The 16,184-nt window shown below is 30.9% G+C and overlaps 1 protein-coding gene across 5 annotated transcripts in view; it reads left to right on the top strand.

The window, feature by feature from the left end:
* Positions 1-15,564, top strand: part of LOC129970612 (uncharacterized) — a 99,034-nt gene extending 83,470 nt beyond the window's left edge. For all 5 annotated transcript variants that reach the window (XM_056084475.1, XM_056084474.1, XM_056084476.1 and 2 more), the window contains 4 exons: positions 1,781-1,992; positions 7,240-7,371; positions 12,138-12,384; positions 14,614-15,564. In XM_056084475.1, coding sequence (XP_055940450.1) covers positions 1,798-1,992; positions 7,240-7,371; positions 12,138-12,384; positions 14,614-15,233 — 1,194 coding nt within the window. In that variant the 5' untranslated portion in view covers positions 1,781-1,797 and the 3' untranslated portion in view covers positions 15,234-15,564. The remainder of the gene's footprint in view (positions 1-1,780; positions 1,993-7,239; positions 7,372-12,137; positions 12,385-14,613) is intronic.
* The last annotated feature ends 620 nt before the right edge of the window (positions 15,565-16,184 follow it).

Genomic DNA, 16,184 nt, shown 5'->3' on the forward strand with positions numbered 1-16,184 from the left:
ACCAAGTGAATAATTGACAAAAAAGGCCTAATAGTCCATCGTCCCCTTAAGACTGTAAAGTAAGACTTAACAGGTTAGAAGTAATCGAATATTCTCTCTGAATATTTTTATAATCGTCGATATTTTCAATCCCCTTTCTTAAAAAAAAATATTCTAAATTACAAGTTTCTTTCTAATTTTGAATATTCTATAAAATCTCCAACGCTTTTTAGTCGAATATTCTTTCAACAACCCGGTTTACTCAGTGAAGCCTTCTTGCTTTTATTGGATTATCTTACTTGTTGACCTACCTTCAAAAAGCACTTGAATAAGATCCGTGATATGGATAAAATGCAATGTCTTTATCCATATTTATTTGACTTTTGAACTCTTGTTTAACAACGGATATTGAAGGCATATGTAAATAAGAGATGCGATATGTTACCTTAGACTCCGTGGAGTTCGAAGATTTGTAGATTATAGTAGCACATAATGGGTCACAAGTTTTGCTGTAATTGTTTCATTTATAATAATACTGAAAAGTTTCTAAATACTTCCTCGTTAATAAGTGTCTTATAATTGTGCTGAATAATATCTATTGCAGTTTTTCTTCGTAATAGCCATAACTTATTGAACTGATTCGGCTCTATAAAATAGTTATTTCGATATTTTGTTTAGGAAAAAATAATCAAAGTGGAATAAATTTATAAAAGCAAAATCGTAAGGCATCTACCGCTCTTAATCAGTTAACTGTTTTTAACGAATGTACTCGTCATTGAAAATATGTCGCGTTTTGTCTTATGACGAATTTATTCGTCAGGAGCAATAAGTAGTGACAATTTGCAGTTTGAATTAAAATTTTAGGAAAAATTCAAACGCATTCGTCAATTTCAAGATGTTTAAAATATTTTGAGGCCAAGTCGAAATCAAAGGAACAAATAAGATATAAAAAAACTGCATATAATACGAATTTCTTTTCTTAAATATATCGCTATGTTGTATTAGTCATCCCAGGTTTAGACTATTCAATAAATGACGCGGCTGGTCATAAAAACCAGGGTGAGGATCCTTTTGTACCAAGCTTTGCTCAATACCATTCTCTAATAGCAAATTAATTTTTTTCTTTCATATGCAAAAAAATGTATATTAAAGTAAATAAATAAATGAGATTATTGAAATAACAAGCCATTTCATTATAACATAATTTCGTATTACACATACTCTGTACCGCTATATATTCGTCACCGCTAAATTTTTGGGACACAGTTTAGATACTCATCTTCCGAAGAGGTTCGATACAGTTAACTGGTTAAGGTAGAATATAATTTCAAGATATATTATTGAATGAAGTAGTAACAAACAGAATATGGCAGAGTTCGAATTGCAACAAATGTATCGGTAAAAATGTATAGAAATTTTAATTCTTCTAGATAATAAGAAAATAGAGCAAAAATGGGAAAAACAATTTGCAAAATTGTTTGAAGAAAGTATAATTTTGCAAGTTGGGTGGTATAACTAATTGGTTGGTAAAATTAAATCTAAACGTTTATTTTTATAAATGTATAATTATTCTATAATATAATCTTACTTCAAATTGCTTATGTATTGATTTATATTTTAAAACTTGTTATCATAAAAAAGGCAAAGTATGTATTCCAAATAAAATTATTCACCAACTATGAATATAAATATGATAACAAGGATTTCGTTGGATGAACATTTGTCTTCTAATTAACATCCATTCTACCAAATTAATCTTTTTAATTCTTCACTCTAATAATAAGAACTTTGTTCTTTTCAGGATTCTAAAGTAAAACAATGCTTCCAAATAGAATACAAAACAAAATGGCTCTGTACACGACGATGGTTGTTTTTATTGTTCTTCACTGGTCCTCTCTCGTTTCTGGTCACGGACGTCTCTTAGAACCGCCTTCGAGGTCCAGTATGTGGCGCTTCGGTTTCAAAACGAAGCCAAATTACAATGACAACGAATTATTTTGTGGCGGATATACGGTAAGTATTACGATTTCGATTCAAATTTTCATAAAATATTGGTCCCTAAGCATAATTAGTTCTTTCATGTTTGTGAAAGCGATTTTTGTAATCGATTTTTTCACTCTATGATGGAGTACTCGATATGTAGTTTAATCGATGTTAGGGTACTGAACTGTGCAGTTGTTTCCCATGACAGTATATTTTCATAATTTAAATTTTCAATTGGTATCTCCTTTTTGGTAACGCATTTGAAATAAACTGATAAGATAATTCAATAGCTTTATTGCAAATATTAAAGATTGAACATAGGAAAAAAATACTCTAGTAATATAAATATTTTTAAGAAACGTTTAGAGATCAAAATGAAAAAAACATAAATATGAGAAACTCTAAACAAATCATAACGAAATCGAACCTCAATGAATAATGTAAAAAAAAATCTTGAATATTCATTAAAAAGAGAAGCTCATCATGAACAAAATCCAAAATCATCCATGTTTATGATAAAAATAGGCCCTTTTCTATATTCTAATTCTCTTCGTCATTAAAACGTACTTTGAAGAACTTTTTAATATTCTAAGCCAAAAACGTGATAAATATATCAATTTTTTTTTCCTTGAATTCAATTTTAAATATTCATATATTGTTATAACCGAAAGTTTATGTATTCAAATCTTTTTAAAGCTAATTCCTTCCATTCGCTTTAATTAAAAAGCAACTTACTATAACAAGATTGAATTAGTAGGCAAAATGAAAGCCCTATTTGAGGAATGTCCCATTTTAAAACTTGCAATTTGAAAACTATTCTAGAACAGAATACTTATAAAGAATGGTTTCTATTGTAAAAGGATTAACTATCTTAATATCTTTCAGTGGCTCGATTTTTATTTTTCTTGTTAACTTGTGGGTATTTAGGATTAAACTAATGTGTTCGTAGTAAAGAATTTTTTTTCAAATGTTTTATTCGAAATGCTTAACAGAATATTTTTCATTACTACATAAATGGACTGCAATTTCTAAAATATGTTCATGTAGGATAATCAATTTGGTAGATTAAAATTTAAACGATTTTCTGGAAGAACTGTGAAATAGCATGGAATTTTCTTGCTTTTTTTCGCGATAGAACATTTAAATGACCTTTCATATATTTAACTATCAAGATTACGATTTTAAGATTAATTCTAAGCATTGGCTCATTTTTCTTTTTGTCATATACTTGCTTAATATTCAACAAGTTGCTTGGAATGAATCAACTTCCTCCTCAAAATTACTGGAGGCTACTCAACCAAAATAAATGCTGTAATAAAGATAAGCCAATGACTACACTATATACTTGACAAGTTCACGTCTCGTTTTTATTTTTCTAACACTGTATCAAGCAAGCGATCTGTTCTTTCTATGACAGCAAGTTATTTTTGATCAAAAAAAGATTACTGGCTTCTGCTAGAAAGCTCGTGGTTTGTGGAATTCTTGGTTTACAAGTAAATATTTTTTACCTTCTTAGGTTTGAGATTTTACAAATCTTCATTTTAATTGAGTTTTTAGCTCAATCTTCAACAATGAAATACTTAATGTAATCTGAAACAATTGGTAATGAAGAGATGAGGTAAAGTTTACAAAATTCGAAAATATTTTGCTATTTCTGTATTTTATTTTTAAAAAATGTCAATGGGCAACATATTCTATTCGTCCATTTTGGTCTCACTACGCGGACTACATGCCACCAATTGTATTATGCGTTTGAACCTCTCGCCGATTTAAATTTGTACTTTTCAAATAATTAAATTCATTTTCAATTAAAGTTCTGAACTCGGAACGGTTCCATCTAAGCGGGACACTTAATCCTTTTAACTATAGGTACTTCTTAAATCTTTAATTTTTAAATCAAACAATAACGTCTATGCAACAGAGTTTGCATTTTTCTTAGTAATGGGTAAAAGAAATGCCTTTTTACAACTCCAAATTAATTAAAAGCTTATTTGTACAAGCGTATCTAGTATTAAAAAAAATTTCTTAGCAAGGAATACCCAAGCTATATCTAAGCAAATTTTAACCCTTGATCCCTCATGAATTTGTCAAATTCCTTTTAGTATGAAAGTCTAATATTGCCCACTATTCACTTGAATCTCTTTTGCTGTGAACATCTTGTAAAAAGATAAATGCTAGATTTTTTTTTTTTTTTTTTTTTTTTTTTGCGCTAAAAGAAATAGACTTTAAGTTACAAAATCTATATTCCATGGATATTCCTATGGGCATAACTTTTTTTTATTCGGAATTTCAAATGTCATTTTCTTAAACCTTCTTAAACTATTCGAAGCAGTGGACACTTTTAGCCTTGAGATTCATGAGAATTTTTACACAGGAATATATTTGGCGAGGTTGAAATTCTCGAGAAACATTTCCAAACTTGTAGAAGAATCGGGATTTAGAATGTATAAAACAGTTGTAATGGATATTTTCCTTCTAAAATGACAAACATGCTTATCCAGTGTTATAGTTAGTTTAAAATACAGAATTTCCTTTACCGTTTTCGGTTTTAACTGAAAAGGCGGTCTGGTATGGCTAGATCATGAATTCAGAAACCTCCAGAAAATGTAAAAGAATGATTCACAATAGTGGGAAGGCGGCATCTTCAATTTATCTAAAGATCTGGGACACCAGATGAGACTGAACTATAGGTTCTTGCTCTCTTTATGTTCACATTATTAATCCTGTATATGTAGGGCGTACTTCGCCCAGGAACGCCCCTCTACCATGATAAGATTTCAAAGCAGAACTTTACAGGAGTAACTGAAATATAAAATTTTCAATTTCCTATATTAACTGAAATTTTTAAGGTCAACTTTTAGTATCAATTTCCAATTTATGTTTATCCAAAATTGTATCCAAAATTTCGCAACTTAATTTTGAGGGTGAGAAGAAAATATATGAACTTAGTAGAAAGTAAATTTAATTCGTATAGAGAACAAAATAGAATAAAGTACAATTTTTTTTTCTTTTTTAGAAATTTCACAAGGGCAACAGCAAGGTTTCGACTGGAATGAGTTTTTTTAACCACAATGCCTGGTAATAAAAATGCGAGGGGCATTCTAAAAGATCAAAACGTTGATCTGTCTCGGCGTACGTTACCCTCTTTTAGCTTGTCCAGAAAGAAAAACAAACATGTTCCACTTTGTTATCTTAAGATCCTTGTCTAACCTTTGTTCATCAAAGTTGTTACTGATACTTATCTAAGACATAACAAAAACACAAGGACTAAGATCAACATCAATGAATGCCTTTCTATCTAAAGTTTATCCTTATGACTGTAACAAATTTAAAGCGTGTAAATTATTATCAAATGAAATCGAAATGAAAAGATTAAGATTTGAGAGTTCCAAATTATGAATTTGGGAGTAGGCATTTTTAATTTGAGAGAAAAGCTTTAAAGAATTCGAGAATTTCGGATGAAAATTCTACACGTTATACCTATTCGGTATAAAAAATGATGGTAACATTTTTAGATTTTTAAATCTTTAATTATGATTATACATTTGGCTTTCGATTGCAAGAACCAAGATGGCTGTCATTTCCGGCATAATTCTATCGAATGCATCAATTTGGTACAAAGTGAAACGCGAGTCAAGCAACCTTTATTTACTATGAGAAAATAAAAATGAATTAAACATACAAGTTTATTATATAAAAAATTGAAATTAGAAAACTGCTTTGCCTTTTTCTATTCTGCAGAGTAACATTAAAACTGGGTTTTAAAGTATTTGATATTCAACTTAAGATTCACTGGAACAAAATCTCTAATCTTATACTTTTTATTCAAGAAAAATGATCAAAGTTGCATTTCTATTCTGGAAGGAAAATTTAAAATATATTTCGATCTTGAAGCTGTGCCACTTGAAACAATCTATTAAGTAAAAGTGTTCCATATAATAACTCGAATACAATGGAAAGAGGAATGAAATACGAGATATTTTAGACTAGTTTAAAATTTAATGTACAAAAAAATGCTTTTGTTACTAACAAATTTATGCTAGATATATAAAAAAAGTGGTTGGTATATTTCGTTGCTTACAATTTCTTTTCCGAGCTTGGACTTCTTAAAGTCGACTGTGTGTCTTAGTTTTCTGCAATATATCATTTACTTTTAAGCTTGAGGGTACAACCCCTAATCATTTGCTTTTCTTTCACATTTTATACATTGTTTTGAGTGCCTCGCAAGTGATTTATTTCTCTTCGGGCAATTTTCCCCCCTAGTAATCTGAATAAAAATTGTTCCAAATTTTGATACAGCAATCTGAAATGGTGATAAATCGTGGAGATCAAGAATTCTTTTATAATTTAAGTTTAATGTAGTTTTTTTAAAGTAACCATGCTTGCACTAAACTTTTTGCGATAACTTCATTTAAATGATTTATTTTATGTGTAATCCAAAGACTTGATAGTTGTTAAGGTTGTTAATAAATATTGGAACCGAAAACCGGAGCAGTTTAATCAATAAGTATATCTAGGCTATCGCTAATGAATGTCGCAACATATCCATGAAATGAAATGTTACTTCAGCGAGCTTCCATTTCGCATAAAATATTAAAATACCAAATGAGCCAACTAATTGGAAATGTTAATCTTTGACGTCTAACATACAAAAAATGAACAATGCTGAATCTATTTTGTGGTGGGTTTTTCCAACTAATATAATCATTGTAACAATTGCTTACTAAAGTTACATTACGCACTGACAAATCCAAAACATTTATTTCAGAATTCAGAAAATTGTTCTGTATCTGCCTATTAGCTGGACCTTAACTCTTTAGTTCCAAATGGCTGTCTTCAGCTATCTTGGACTATCGGTTGTAGTCAATATCCCTAAAGCAACTAAGCTTAATTTTTGGCTCTAGTATGTGTCTATTTGAACAAGATGTGGGTTGAATTGTTGATTTGTAGGTGATACAGTTTTTCTTTTGCATAACTTAAAGCGCATTTCTTTAAATAAAAATGAATGTTTGTGTCAAATTTTATCATGCAAAGCTGTGCATGTGAATATGCAAGAACATAATATGGGTTATAAATTTATATAGGAAGTTGGGCATCCTTACATAGACTTTATCTAAATGAATCGTCTAATGATTAGTCTACGTAGACGAAATATGTCTATATAAATATTTTTTGTAAATTTCTTAAACAATTGAATATGCTTAATATACTATCTAGATTAATGCTCATCATGATATTGATTTTATTTCTTTCTGTTTTGAATTTCTCAAACTTCAGGTTCAGTGGCAAAGAAATGGTGGCAAGTGCGGCATATGTGGAGATGCTTGGGATGCTCCAAAGCCCCGACCTAATGAAGCTGGCGGAATTTATGGCAAAGGAATCATTGTCAGGAATTATAAACCTGGACAGGTAAATTATTTATTTTCTTGACACTTTTTGATGGATGACTTTAGAAAACTGCATGTCGTATTTTAATTTATCTGTATTGCATCTCGCAAGATATATTACCGAAACAGTGATCTGGAAATTTTTGAATCGTAATTGTTATATTAATTCCACTTCCATCTGCTCCATATGTTTTATTTAAGCTTTTTTTCAAAATATTTTGAAAAACATCCGTTAGAGAGCATTTGTGTGCAAACAAATATTACTATAATCATCATTGTGCGATTAACTCTTGTTTTTACTTGAACAATCGATAAATCTCTGGATTTGCAATTATTTAACCACCTGAGGTGGCAAGACATTCCCAGCTGCATGTGCCAAAGCAGTCCATTATAACTCGCAACAAGGCCACACAAAGTATCCTTTACCTAATAGCAATCGGAAAAAAAGACGAATATTTTATAGATTTAATTTTCGTCTCAATACTATGCTCCGGCAAATGATCTCAATCGACGAGTCGCGAGTTTCGCATTTATGACAATTGCCTGACGACGTACGTAGTATATCGTGGGAAATTTTGTTACAAAAGCATTTTGACTTGCGTGACACGTCTTCCCACTGCAAGTGATTAAACAATTGTCGCTCACACCGTTGTAATAAAAGATTAACTTTCTATAGTTTGGTGAAGCTGATAAATTCCAGTCTCACTGACTCTTGGTATCATGGCAGAGCATATCGGATCTAGTTCTTGCACCATTCAATATAACCACGTAATCAACTATTTGTTTGGTTATAATACCGATAGAATCTTAAATTGCAATTAATCTATTAACTACAATGTTTTTAAACTGGTTGGATAAGTTATATATGCACAAAATTTTGTAACAGTATAATTATATTCAAATTATGATTTGAAAACATTTATTTCTGAAAAAGGCTCTTTATAAAAATGTTTCTTTTTTATTAAATTTTTATATAATAAATCAACGTCATTTCTAAAAGATCGTATTATACAACCTCGAAATTACATTTATGTACGGTATTTCATAATATAAAAACCGAACGAAAGATACAATGCTTTAATTATGACAATTCTATTCTGCTCAACTTACAGACGAATTTTAAATTTGTTCGCATGTTGTAAAGAAACGAAACATGGAAACGAACACTTCCTGCTACACGGAATATTAACGCACGTACAGAATGAAACTAAACACTCGTGTGTACCAAGTATATTTTTGACGCCGAGTGGTATACGTAAAATTTCAAAATCTCCAAATGGGGATCGTGGGAGAGAATGGTTTAATTGTAGGCTTTTAATTTCATTTTGTTGTTACTTCAAAAAATAGTTCCATTACTACAGAGTTATTTATGTATCGAAAGGAAGTGTTTTGTTCCAGAAGAATTAACCCTATATTTACCGCGGCGCAAAACCTTTTAAACAGATTTTAAAAGTTTTAGAATTATAACTTTAATATTATCTATTAGTTTACATCCAGACACCAGCATTTTACCATCATAATAGTCTCGATTAATAAATGAGTCTTCAAATAACGGCGCGCAATCTAGATATATTCTTGAAAAGACGATGTCAATAGATTTTGAGATATTTCGAAGTATTAAACTTGAAAAGAAATTGGGTTTAAAAAAATATATATAAATTGAATCCTAACCCCTCTACCTCTAGTAAAAAAAAATCAGACTATTCTGCTTCAAATTAGGAGATATGGTGGATTTTTGAATTGGGTTCAGCATACCATCATGCAAAACGATGAATTAAATAGACTATTTGAAGGATAAGGCTGCAACTACTTTGAGTATAAAAAATTTTGTAACTTTTAAAAAATCGGAAAGTTTGTTATATTAGTATCATCACACACCTTCAAATTACACAAACTGAGAAGGATATTGAAAATTCTTATTAGAATAAAATAGCGTTTGATATTAAATCATTATTTGCCTGAATTAAAATGTTTTTTAGGCTCCAACTTTCAGTATTGAAAAATGAAGTTCATTTGGCTTTTCTTTTATAAAGCAAAAGCTCTTGACTTTAGAGATGAACCTTTTGAAAAACGATTGTATCTTTACCTCTGTTCTAAGATATCGTACATGGATTGCAATAGAAGCCAGGATCTCTGCTTGTTATAAAAAAGTTATTGGCACTAAGTATCGTATTTGCTGTAAAAATTACTAAATCTTTCTCGTGATCCGTTAATATTTTAAGAATAAAGTGTCAATAGGTCAATGGAATAATCTGCAGAAGCTGCATTGACCGGACTGGCCTTTCCAATTGATTGATTATTAAGCGAAGACGGGTCACTCTGCCTTCATCAATCAAGCTTTGCTTCAGTCGTCACGTGAACTTCGTTAATGCATGGGTTACCCTTGCTCTTGGAGATGTTTACCTTCACGGATGGCTTGTGCATCCCAAAATTAAATAACTGATGATAAAATATGCATCAATAACATCTCGCTCGCAGGCTTCATGTTTGTTGGGTTTTTGTGGATTCCTTTTTCTTTGTCGCATGCACTAGTTATCAATATGGAAGCCCAAACCATAACATCAGATGAAGTAGCAAATTCAGCTTTTCAGAAATAAATTATTTCCATGTTTTGAAATCTGTCGTTAAGAATTGACATTAGAATCTTTTATTTAAAATATATTCCAATATTTCACAAATTTATTTAAAGTATATCCATGAAGTGGATATTAGTGGCATTCCGAAGACAACGGGTGAAGTAACTTAATCAAGTTTTAAGTTTATTTTTATATTCGCATTTTAACTGTATATGGTTGGAGTACCTACTAAAATGTTAACTAATAGTTAAGAATATTAATTATCTATGTACTGTTTCATAATTTTTCTAATCGCTTTTATTTAATTTTAATTGTTACATCTAACTGTAATGTACATCCTTGGTTTAGTGTAGCAGTTTATCTCCTTCCATAATCATGCACTAAAAAAAGCAAATTTAGATATCAGCAAACTATTAAATATTAATATTGCAATTAAGGAATAAAACATAAAATATCAAAATGCAAATGCATAAATGAATAACTCGGTGACAGTCGAATACCAGTATAATATATAATTCGTAATTATAAATATTTTCAATTATATTTTACTTAAATAATCAAACATTGCGAAATATGAAGGAATGCTATATCTAGGTGAAATTAGCTAAAAAACTTTTTTAGCATATTCATCTAATTAAAAACTTTGGATACAAACAATAAATGAAATGGAAATTTTTGTTCTTTGTTCTGTGATAGCTGAGTATTTCAATACGCTGTGATCTTTTTATTCATTGACTACTTAGTCCTGATATTTTACAATGTTTTTCGTATCTAATTGTAAAAATATTGTATAAAAGTTTAATTTTCACAAATGCTGCTCCCTTCGTCGAATCTAAACATCACTTTGCTGATATTCGAATTTATCTTGCTACGATACCTTTTATTTACTTTAAAAGCCGAAGGGAAATATTTCCCCGTGTTCTGCATGGTTTTTTCAATTTTTTTTTTTTTTTTTTCATTTGCGAAATGGTATTTTAATCATGGAAGAGGAGGTAGTCATCAGTCAGTTCCGCTTTTATTACTTTGTCGAATGCTTAAACCCATTCTTTAAAATTCAACCCTTTTGTGGAAATATCTTCCATCTGTCTTTGTCAAGACTAATTTATCATGCCTTTCATTTTTCATATGTACTCTATGAAAACGGGGTGACGTGAAGAAATTTCATCTGTGAATTGTTTTTGAAGGGTGTCATCTAAGAAAATGCTTTTCTAAAATTGTACTTAATTTTTTTTTCTCGTGCGATTGCGTTCTAAAAAAATGCATAGATTCCATTCAAACATAATATTGCAATAGCCAATCGCATGCGTAGAGAATATTATCGATTATGTTGGTATTAAAATCAGTCGGAAAAATTAAAAAAACAAAGACCATTTAATGCTGGAATATGGATAATTTATTACAGAAAAAGGTCTCTTGGATACAGTAATTTCATTTTGCATGGGGGGGAAGGTAGAGAATGATTTAATACGTTAAGTGCCAAGCATACTTTGTTGTCTCTTCCATCTAGTCCGCGATGATTGATTTCCTTGATATGCTGAAAAACAGATCTATGTTATCACTTTGGCGCCCTATTCCGCCACACGTGCTCCACCAAAATTTATCTAATCTAATGATAACTAAAATTATTTGAACTATTTCTATTGGTGATAAATGAAATTTCGATTACACACGTGGACGACATAGTGTTAAGTTGCGATAAGTCTATATACATTTAGGTGTGTTATTTTGTAATCATCATATTAAAATTTATTAAGAGAATACAATTTTTTAAATGTATATCATCAGTCAACATTGACAAACGTAGCTTGAAGGAAAATCGTATTGCCAATCAACAGTAACTGATATAGCCTGAATGAAAAATACAAGTCGGTCACTAGTAACTTGCGAAAGGTACACTTACTGACGCAGTCCAAACGAAAAAAACGGTCACTCATGTGTCTAATACTGAATTTTCCGTATGTTGCTTCAGGTGTTAAATTTGTTCTTATTTGCAAGGCATGATGTTCCAAAATATCTGGCTTGGTAATCAAGAGTCGTGTATGAAATTTTTGTCATGTATTTCAATGTATTTCTTTTAAGGAATTTTACTTCCCAGTATAGAATCTAATTTTGTCAGTGTCCTCGGGTCATGGTTAAAAAATTTTTTGATAAATGTCTAATTTTTCCTCTGATATAAAACTCGGTTGAGCTTACATATTGTATCCTTAAACAGGAAGTTAAATCTATTGTGGAGCTGACAGCAAATCACAAAGGTTTCTTTGAATTTAAATTGTGTCCTCACAATGATCCTAAGACTGTGGCCACTCAGGATTGTCTTGATCAATATCTACTTGAACTTGCTGATGGTTCAGGAACCAAATACTATCCTTCTACGAGGACGGGCAAATTTGTGGTGAATTTAAGATTGCCTCAGCATCTCACATGCTCGCAGTGTGTCTTTCAATGGACTTATACAGCAGGTAAGTGCTTAAAAATTGATACATTTTAATATATTAAGTGCCAAGCCCGCTTTGGTATTTTATCTAGCTAGCGTTATCGGATTTCTTTAAGCCGATAACCAGATCTATGCAAAGTGGTGGTGCGATAGTATGGATTTAAATGCATTTTGTGACTCTAGATTAAAATTTATTCAGAAAATAGCATTATTTAAATATACATCAGTTTTAAATTATATATATATAATTATATATATAATGAATTTCGAATTCTGTCGACTAAATAATATGTAACATTATTTTGGTTGAGTGGAAGGCAGGTTGAACAAGCAGTGAAGAGACTTTGTAGCTTTAATTTCGTTTATTCTCTTCTGTGTGGCAAGCATGATTATATACGAGAAGGCGCAGCGCGGCACAAAAAGAGAAGGCAAACGGGGGCGAACAAATGATCACTAGTATTGTATAACATAGGATTTCTGGCCATGTGCCGATGAAATGACCTTTGACACCTTTTCAAGGGCACAGAAGATATCACTTTCATTTGATACGTAGTACTGATGGCGCATTATTTTTACAAATTGATTAATTAAACCGGAATTGGAACAAGAAAGGAGAATATTTTTAGAATTAAGTTACCATGGGCTAAGTAAGATAAAATCTTGGAAATTAAATTGAAATTAGAATTAAAGTATCATTACATATATATAACGAATCTTGAGTGAAAATTATTGTCAATCAACAGTGATCAAATCAACAGTGTCAATCATCAGTGATCAATGTCAATCAACAGCTGAACAAAAAAATCATTGACGGATGAAATGTATGAATGTCAATCCCAGTGACTGATGCAATCTGAACAGAAAAGTCGGTTCAATTGGACATTGGTGATTGTGTTAAATGCATGATGTTGATTTTTATTCCCTATCTTTGACTAGGTAGGATGTCTATTCTCCTTATTGACCAATATCTTTCTAAATTCATAGCAATATTTTCCCAATTGGACATAAATTACTAGATGAAATATTTAATGTTTGAATCAATAAATGTACACTAGAAAATCATGAAATATAAATTGCCTAATTATATTGGTAGGACCTCGAAGCATATTTTCCATAAATTCAATACTCTTATGATTAAAGCTGGTACTAGTAGGTAGGGATTGGTGAAGAATGGACCTGTTTTACAGGTTTGAATTTAATTATTTACGATCATTTTAGCGGTGACAAAGAAAAAATAAAATGAATCTTTCCAGTTGAAAATACAAATGCATTTTAAATTTCTCCTGATTGCATAACATGAAGTATAAAAAGATTATTTTTACTTATCCATTTGCTTTGAAATCGGTTATTTGTGTTTGCTAAATTTCAAAATATTTTTATTTATTGCTAATTTTTTTTATTGCTAATTATTTTAAGCATGCAAGATAAAAATGCATTGGAAGTAAATAAAATGTTTTTGGATATATGGAGATCTATGTGCAAGTTAATGAAATAACTATCGTGTATTTTCTTCTAAAAAAATTCTCGGTGTACGAGTCAGTCGGCATGAAATATGTTCAATATTATATATTAGACTTTTCCATCGATGGATCTTTCAGTGCAATTACTTTATATGGACCATTGTATCTGTTTGGAGGAATGATGTGGGGAGTATTGCCGCCAAATTAGTCTCTTCAACAAAGTACTGCACCTTTCTATTACCCTGGGAGTCTTTGAGTCACCCAGACTCTCTCCTCCCTCTTCTCTTCCCAGACTACTTTATTTCCTTTTTCAAAAATAACGCCCAATTTATACCAGAACTTTGAGTAAATGTCCAGAGAATTCGTTTCCGTTTCATCCCTGTATTTCAATCGAAGAAAGACATTGCATGCAAATTTTACGTTATTTTTAAAAATTCTCTAACCGTATTCTAAATTTTTATTTTATGATGAAATGATACACATCTGGTTTAACTTGTTAATTATTTTGAGGACAAGTTGTATGCTTTACGCTTTCTAGTTAATTGAAAGCAAAATGAAGTTTCTATTTTTTAACTCTTCAAAAGCTGTTTCTTGGAAACTGTAGACGCTCCCTGCTAATCTGCCACCATTTATTTTAAATGGTTATTACTCTATATTTAGTTATAAAGCAATGCATAATTTTATGGCTTATTTTGTATCCAGAATATTTTTCTACATATAGCTCGATCAAATGCTCAATACCAAATTTTCGTTTTGGAAAGAAAATTGTTTTTTAAAATTTGTCCGTTTTGCAGGAAATAACTGGGGACGTTGCGACAATGGAACATCGAAAGTTGGATGTGGACCTCAAGAGACTTTCAGAGGTTGTGCTGATGTTGCCATTGGCGATTTTGAGTCTAACGACATTTTTACTTACATTGAGAAATCTCCGGTCAAAAAGACCATTTCTGCTATTCCTCCTAGAAGACAGACAACTCTCCGACCAAGGTACAGGCCAAGACCAACCAGAGTTTCGACGCCAAGGAGGCTATCTTACAACAACCGCCCAATTACCAGTCGTAGACCTTATCAACGAAGACCCAAGCCAACTAGACCACAAAGCTACAATGTGCCAAGCAGAAATTACAGCACAAGGAGACCAGCATTCGCCACAAGACCTACTCCATATAGAAACATCTATACTCCAAGACCAACACCATACAGGCCATTTGATACAAAGATTCACGCTACTAAGAAACCTAGACCAACTTACAAGCCCAAAGTATCTCCCATGAAATCCAATGCAAATCGAGAAACTGAGGGAAGTGGATGCAAGGCTGTTGGTGTGTGGGCATCTATATCTGGTATAGCTAGCTGGTGTAATACCAATTGTGCAAGAGGATACTGCCCCTCATCTCACTGCAATTGCAGTTAATTGACTGAACTAAATATAATTGGCATCTGTTTTTAGCTGATGAGAAAATGGCCATCGATACTCTTGGGACTTTTTAATATCGGAATTGTTGAATTCCGAATTTTTTGCACAAATTGTGTTATTCATTGTCTAATCCGTTTTTTTTTATCATCGCTGGTTGATGAATTTTTGTTCGTAATTCAATGTTCTAGTTTACCTATGTGGTTGTAGTTGATTTTACTGTTTCTACATTTTCAATTAATGTTATTTATTATATCAAAGCTGTGTCAGTATTTCGTCTTGTGGATATTTGTATGTTTTATACATGAAAAATAAATATTTATTAATTAGGCGATATTTTTATAATTGCTCATTTTTCATGTGAATTTTTAAAGGAAATTTATTGCATAACACATAACGTAATTGCTTCATTTGTAAAAAAAAAAAAAAACACGCATTTTTGGACAGTAAATTTTGTAATACTAAGTTCGAAATAATGTGTACACAAATGATTTCAAACTTTAAATACAAAAGTATATAGTATTATCTTTATGAGGAGCAACTTGCTTTTATTGCATCAAAAATGATTTAATACGAGTTATTCTAAACTTAAATAATTCGTTAATTTAAATTTTTAATTTTTTATGGGTAATGGCTACAGTCCTACTTATGATTAATCGTCTATGGTAATACCTGAAATGGATGAAATGTTATTTTATTATTCATTACTTGTAGAGTGACGATCACACACATTAGGACTAGAAACTTACTAATCGAACCTTGTTCCCAAAGTTTTCATCTTTTAACATTTAAACTGAATGTCTCAAAAGATGAGTTCACGTTTCCAAGAGGTATTACAATATTTGAAAAGATAAAAACATTTTATCTGATCAAGATACAAATTTTCAAATATTTCTCATCTCGCCTATCTTCAGTGCGCTGCAGAAGAGAAAGAATAAGTAAACTCAAATT

The sequence above is a fragment of the Argiope bruennichi genome, chromosome 1 (genome assembly GCF_947563725.1).
Source record: "Argiope bruennichi chromosome 1, qqArgBrue1.1, whole genome shotgun sequence".
NCBI classification, from domain to species: domain Eukaryota; kingdom Metazoa; phylum Arthropoda; class Arachnida; order Araneae; family Araneidae; genus Argiope; species Argiope bruennichi.